The sequence below is a fragment of the Galeopterus variegatus genome, unplaced genomic scaffold (assembly GCF_000696425.1).
Source record: "Galeopterus variegatus unplaced genomic scaffold, G_variegatus-3.0.2 Scaffold155, whole genome shotgun sequence".
Taxonomy (NCBI): Eukaryota; Metazoa; Chordata; class Mammalia; order Dermoptera; family Cynocephalidae; genus Galeopterus; species Galeopterus variegatus.
Window position 1 is genome coordinate 853,156 of NW_007726266.1, and position 7,380 is coordinate 860,535.

General features: G+C 46.6%; 1 protein-coding gene across 1 annotated transcript; it reads left to right on the forward strand.

Moving 5' to 3' along the window:
- Positions 1-986: 986 nt before the first annotated feature.
- TIMM22 (translocase of inner mitochondrial membrane 22 homolog (yeast)) lies at positions 987-5,761 on the forward strand. The gene is made up of 4 exons (XM_008593052.1): positions 987-1,444; positions 2,938-3,134; positions 3,704-3,776; positions 5,150-5,761. Exons 1-4 carry the CDS (start codon positions 1,207-1,209, stop codon positions 5,224-5,226), a joined length of 585 nt encoding a protein of 194 aa, XP_008591274.1. The 5' UTR covers positions 987-1,206; the 3' UTR covers positions 5,227-5,761.
- Positions 5,762-7,380: the final 1,619 nt, after the last annotated feature.

Sequence of the window (7,380 nt, forward strand, 5' to 3'; positions counted from 1 at the left end):
AGAATAAAGGAAGGACATTGTAAAGCTACACGACCACGCCAGTTGTAGGGTTAGGGCCATAGTATTGTTAAAGCAATAGCTATGCTAGTTGTATGGCTACAGACTCATAACTAAAGCCAAAACGTTTCATTATTTTAGTTATGCTAAGTTTCCATTTGTATTGTCAGGGCTAGGGCTCAGACCCTTCAAACCCATTGTATAAACAGGGTCACCAGACCCCTCACATGCCAGGCTGGGTCACCAGAACCTTCACATGCAGGTCCATGCTAGGTAATTGGGAAAGATCCCAGGAGCCATTGGCAGATGACATGAGCTCTGTCCTCAGCAGTAGCAGAAGCAGCTTGCAGCAGCCTGAAGCAGCAGTAGCAGCAGAAGCAGCAGTGGCGGAGGCCTCTCGGGGCATCCTGGGGGCACTGGCAGCACCAGCCTCCAGCAACAGTAGGAGCCTCCCCATTCCCCCCCCCCCCCCAGCATCCCGGGGGCGGGGGTGTCATGGACCAGAGCCACTCATCCTTTATACTTAAGTCCATAACCCAGGACACCTGGGTACACATGCGCAACTACATCAGACAATATACCAAGCAACACCTGGGCGCACGTGCATATTTACATCAAATGCTCGGCAAGATTCTGAACATCTGAGGGGCCCTGACCATTTTCCTATATTTCCCCTACAGCACCTTTCATCGTCTACATCTTACACCTTCAAGGACTGTACGATTCCCCACCACCCCAAGAACTGGGGGAGAAGGGCAGTGGTAAGGCGCGTGCACCCCTCCCAGGGCCAGGCGCACTGCAGCCTCGCGGGTGCGCAGCGATCCTCTTCCGCCTCTTGTGAGCGTGGAGCGAGAGCACGCGCAAGGCTTCCTGGGAAGTGTAGTTGGGGTGTTCCGATTAGAACTACAAGTCCCGGCAGGCACCGCGCTGTAGCCCCAGAGACCAGGGCGTTTTCTGGTGAATCTGAATCTTGTTTGCCTGTGCCCTGGGGAGGGCTACACAAGCCTGATCCGGTTTTTACAAGAGGCTTTTGGAAATCAGGACAGCTCTCCCGCCGGGTGTGCCCAGGCCGACTTTTGCTTCCGCAGCTTCCTCGATGTGGCGAATCTGCTGTGGCGGCCCCGTGGCTAGCCTCTCAGGGCCCTAACCCGAAGCTGTGGAATCTGCTGTGGGAAGAAGGGCGCGACGGTTTCTTGGGGAGCGACTGTCATGGCGGCGGCTGCTCCCAATGCCGGGGCGTCCGCTCCTGAGGCGGCGGGTTCCGCCGAAGCCCCGCTGCAGTACAGCCTCCTTCTGCAATACCTGGTGGGTGACAAGCGTCAGCCCCGTCTCCTGGAGCCTGGGAGCCTGGGCGGGATCCCGAGTCCGGCCAAGAGTGAGGAGCAGAAGATGATCGAGAGGGCGATGGAGAGCTGCGCTTTCAAGGCAGCGCTGGCCTGCGTGGGAGGTGAGGCGAGGCGAGTGGGGCCCTCGGGAGGCTGAGGGCTTGGACGGCAGTGGGGTCCTCTGCCAAGAAGACCAGGCGCCTGGGAGGCGAGGGACCCGTGGGCCTCGACCTTGACTGCACCCCTGCGTCGTTCAGCCAACTCGGGCAAAGACTCCTGCCCCCGACGTCAGCTCTCGCTGTGGAAATTGGATCAGAGAATCGGTACTATGGCCGGGACCTGGAGCTTATAAAATGATTGGCTTCATTCATTCTCTTAAGTAATCATTCATTCAACAGTGTTTCTAAGCAACTGTCTTGTGCCAGGCGGTGGGAATACAGGGTGAGAAAGACAAGAGCCTTGCTCTCCTGAAGCTAATATTTTACTATAGAGAAGAATGTTGAGAAAGAACCTGGCAGAATAGTGCTGCAGACAAAGAGAACTGCAAATGCAGAGATCCTTAAGGCAGGATCTGTCTTGAGGTTTGATAAACTGCAAGGCCAGTGTGACTAGACAGCTGCGAGAGCAAGGGGGAAAGAAGTCTGGATTTGACACTTTTTTTCCCTTATACCTTTTGAGGACTTGAGAATACACAGCGGCCTTCTTGTGTGCAGGGTAAAGAGGTTGACCACATTTATGGATGAGTTTGTCTCATTGAGAATGAAAGATATTTAAAAAGTGAATATAGGGAGAGGACAAATTTAAAAAGTGTAGTAGAAAGAAGAAAGATCTTTTTTGATTGGGGAAACCATAGAAGAGATAAGACTGGAGCTGTGTCTTGAAGGATGGAGAAAATGCAGGTAGACAAAGAGGAAGAGATGTCATTTCAACCTGGGGTGGAGTGGGGATTTGGGCTTTTTTGCTTATAGGCATTAGGGCAGTAATTGATTTTTTTTTAAAAAAGAGTAGCAAGTAATGAACAAGATGAATCAGGATGGAGTGTGGTGAAGGAAAGAAAAATCTGTGGCTAGGAAGGCCATCTAGGATTATAGTGAGGACTAAATGAATGAGGCAGTGAGTATAAAGTATTTGGCACATGGCGCTTGCTAAATGACTATTATGTCATCATGGTCAAGGGAGAGATTTGCAAAAGTGATAGCTGAACTTAAGGGGGGCCGGTTTACATAGGAGAGAGGTAGGGAGAACAGAGGGTTAAAGATAGAATCTTGAGGAATGTTAGGAAATAAAGGAGGCAGAAATCCAAGAGGAGACAGAAGATGCTGTCAACAAGATAGACCCCAGGGCTGGCTGATTAGCTGGCTCAGTTAGAGTGTGATGCTGATGACACCAAGGTCAAGGGTTCAGATCCACGCACCACCAGCTGCCCCCTCCCCCAAAAAGAAATAACGATAGACCCCAGATCGTATAATGTGGAAACCAGGCAAGTGGAGAGTTTGATGGCAAGAGGGAGGTGACCTCTGCACTGGTGGCCACTCAAAAGCTTGTCTTTTAGTATAATCCCAATGCAGTAATCCAGAAAACATACCAAAAAAAATCTTCATCTGTTTATTTCTAGGATTTGTCTTGGGAGGTGCATTTGGGGTGTTTACTGCTGGCATCGATACCAACGTAGGCTTTGACCCTAAGGATCCTTACCGTACGCCGACTGCAAAAGAAGTTCTTAAAGACATGGGGCAGAGAGGAATGTCCTATGCTAAAAATTTTGCCATTGTGGGCGCCATGTTTTCTTGTACTGAGTGTTTGGTAGAATCTGTAAGTGTTTCTGCCTTCTTAGAAATCCTTGCCTGCTGCCATCTCACGACTGTTAAAGAGAAATGCTCTTGATGTTATTATAAAGCAGATCAGAAACAGATATGTTCTAGATTGAAGTTCCATAAAATAGTCCCTAATGTAAACTTTGTATGTTTATGATGTGTGCTTGCATTTTTTTTTTTTTTTTACCTTTTATAGAAGATAATGAGATCTTTTTTTCTTATTTTGACGGCTGGCCAGCATTGGGACCAAACCCTGGACATTGGTATTATCACCATGCTGTAACCAACTGAGCTAACTGGCCAGCACAGAAGTTAATGAGACTTACTGCAGAACCCTGGAAGAAATTTTGATTACTTCTCAAATTCTGGACTTGGTTTCAGCGCTCTGGTGCCCCCTGCAGGAAGCATCTATGAACACATTCAAATTTTAGGGACTATACTTTCAAAAAGATTAGGTTGTCTTTGGGGAGGGACTAAATTAGCCAGCTAGAAACCTTGTGTTTTTTTTCCTTAATTGTCTTGTTTGGCTTGTTTCTTTGGCTCTAAACTGCATTTCTCCACCCACAGTACCGGGGAAAATCAGATTGGAAGAACAGTGTCATTAGTGGCTGCATCACTGGAGGAGCCATTGGTTTCAGAGGTTAGTAAACAACTCTCGAATGGTTTTCCTTGTGGCCTTAGACAACGTGCTGAAGTTGACATTTCCAAACATATGAATGTTCCAGGGACATCTGATATTCTTCCCTTCTGACAAATAAATCATGTTTGCTTCTGTTAACTCAGTTTTGGAAACTTGCTAGTATCTAGATGAGTTTCTCATCCTTGGCACTACTGGCATTTTGGACCAGATAAATCTTTTCTGGAGTTGGGTCTCTCCAGGGCATTGTAAGGTGTTTAACAGCATCCCTGTCCTGCATCCACCAAATGCTAGTAGCAGCCCTTCAGTTGTGATAACTAAAAGTGTCTCCATATGTTGCCAAAAGTCCCCTGGGGGGCAAATCACCCGCAGGTAAGAACCACTGATCTAGATCTATCTTAGAAAAAAGACCTGTCCCCATATTTAATATATCAAAAAGCCTTCTCACAGAGTAATCCCTGGAATGTGTTGGTATGTAGGATAGTACAGAAGCATAGCTAGGTCCATTCAGCCCTGGGTAGCCCACTTGTCCATGTGGCAGGCTATGTCAAACTTAATAATTCTATACAATTGGCAGTTTTAATTTTATATATAAATTATAATGGTAATATCTTTTTGCAGTTGGAAATTCTTAGATTTCTTCCCATTGAATGCTAAGTACAGATACCATAGAAATGTTAGATTTTCAGCCGTAAACAACAAAGTAACAAACCTATTCCCTGCCATTTCTCCCTGTTGGCATGTCCATCGAAAGTGTGCAGTGTAGGGCCTCTGTGACTTGGCTTTCCTAAAAGCAGTATCTACTGCTGGGCCATTCTCCATCTGTCACGCCCTGACTTAACCAGAGCAAAAAGCCAGTTTTCTCATCTTCTGAGAGTCAAGATGATTTGCCGTCATGAAAGCCTGCTTTTGCTCTTCAAACAGCCATTTGTAATTGATAGAGTAACTTCTTTTTTGGTCTTTGCATTGCTCAGCCTTGTCAGGGCCTCTTGGGGAAGTCGGCTCCCTCTAGGACTGCTTTGATCACCTTCCCAGGAATTTATTCCATAAACAAATCACGGTAAAAGGCCATATGCTTTCATTTGATTCCAAGGGCTGGTTCTCTTAACCAGTTTCCTGCCTGTGAGGGACTATTTCCTCAAGATTGGAAATATTAATTCTTTGAATGAGAAAAGCTAAACAAATGTACAGTTAGATAAACCACATTGGATTAGACCATATACATCACTTCATTGAAGTCTTACAGAGCTGTGATAGGTTGAATGACTTAGAACGCTTAAGCTGGTTTTACATTTGTGGGTGTGCAAACTTTTCGTGAATGCATCCTGACCCAGCATCTGTCACCACAGGTAATGTTATTTCTGTTTGCTTTACAGCTGGCTTGAAGGCTGGAGCAATTGGTTGTGGAGGTTTTGCCGCTTTCTCTGCTGCAATTGATTATTACCTACGGTGAGAGTAATATCCTGTGAGGAAGGACATCGCCAGCCAAGGATCAGAGCTGCTCTTTAGAGGACAGTTTCTGCACTGCTCCAGGGCAGTTGCTTCAGGGACTGAAGACATTTGTTTCCCCTCATTTAGTTGGTGTTGTGAGTTGACAGTTGGCTGCTGTCTGCATCCAGCCTTTGGAGCAGCCACACTCTCTGCTGCTGCTGGACTCCAGCCAGGCTTCACAGGAGATGTGCCATGCCAGATTCTTTCCTTAGAGCAGATCAGAGGACAATGTGTTGACTTGCAGGAATTCAGCTACACAAAGGTTCATTCCTGACCATGTCTTGCCCTAGAGGTTGTTTGGTGCTGTGGGTGCAGAGGTGGCAGCATCTTTATACATTCCCAGGCAGCTGTTCTGCTTTGAACTCCATGCAACTGTCCATCTCACATACCAGGGCAGGGCAAGGTAAATTTATGCTATCCAACCAGTTATGTCAGTTTGTTTGTTTAGTGTTCTGCCATCCTTGTTAAAATATATATATTTATATTACAGTTTAAAAGATTGGTTTATTTTTATTTTCAAATTCCTCAATTCCCCAAAATGGTGCCAGGTGACCCAATGATTGGACATCCAAAGGAAGAGGGAGAATGTTCCTGAGAGGTCTGGGAATGTTAGATTCTCAGGGTTTGTAGAGGACTGTGTCATCCTCACCAAGATTATTACATCAGCCAAGACCTGTCCCAAAAGCCCAGCCTATTCCCTTCCTAGGATGCATTGAAATTCCATGTGTAAGCCATATTGGCCTTCTTTAAAAAACCCTCCAGTGGGCTGGCTGATAGGCATGTCTTCAGTTTGCCAAACCACACATTGGTTTTGTGATCTGACTACTGGATCAGGACCAGCTCAAGGACACGTGTGGGAAGGATCCTGCTAAGGTCATCCTGGTGAGTCAGTCTCAGCAGCTACTGGCTAAGATCAGAAGTTACTGAGGGGCTATTCATGCCTACCCTTGTTCTCTTGTATCAATGGGTTTTTGGTTTTATTTTGAAATGTTACATGTTTTTGACTTGACCTTGTGGTCTTTTTCTGACAACAGCAGCTTGGCCTCATTGTGTGCCACAGGCAAAAAAAATAGCCTTTCACAATTGGGCTCCACCACTGGTGCACTCTGCTTGGGTGCTTTGCTGGAGAGATGGTTGATGATCTTGGGCTTTTGCCCCTGGGGAGCAGGGGCGGGCAGGTAGGCTGGGGGGGGGGGCAGTGTAATTCCTGGGTCTTCTTTTTTCTACTGTACAGTAACTCCTCCACCTTTTTTTTGCTCTCTTCTTCATCTGCTGTCTTCTAGCCCACCCTCCTCTAACCAGAATTCAGACTCAGTTTAAATGCCAGGTATCATCCTGAGTGTACATTTGTCTGTGAGTGATGATGTCAGAGCCAGCTGGTAACACCTTCCTCTGACCATGTCTTCTGTTTCCTTGGAATGAATGTGCGCTAGCGCAAGGGATCATGTCCTTCTGTAGCGAATTCTATGTAATGTCCATCCAGCCATTGCTTCTGGGCCAGTTGGAGCATTCCCCAGAGCTCTGAGAATAAATTTAGGAGTGTTTTCTCTACTGTCACTGTATATATCCCACCTATAAGCACTTTGAAGCAAGGGCAGTCAGACATTCCTATTTGTACCTGTCAAAGTACTGGGATGCCTGGGATCTTCTTCTAGCTGGTCTAGCATGTGGGAGCAAATGCAGGAAATACTACCTTGGAAAAGATGAGCCCTGAGCTCTCAGTAGCCCTTAGTTCAGTAAGCCAAGCATTGTCCACACTGACTATTCAATGAAGAGAGGAGATGAATAGTTTCCTGTTTGAGATGGCGAGAGAACCAGTATGAGCTCATAAACCAAACAGCAATTTTCAGAGACATCTGTTCTTGATCTTCAGAATAAACTCAGTGTCCACTGGCTTAGGCTGGTAGGAGCCTATAGTAACCCCATTAGCTCTCTCAAAAGGAGCCTCTGGCCTCCGGGGATCCAGCTTCTCCAACAAGACTAGAGCAAAGCGCTGCCCCAAAGACATGCTGCTTCCAAGAAAATGCAGAGAAAAGTTTATGTAAAATAAAAAGCTTCCTTTCCAATGGACACTTCCTACTATCTCTCCGAGGCATATTGATGACCCGGTCCCTGG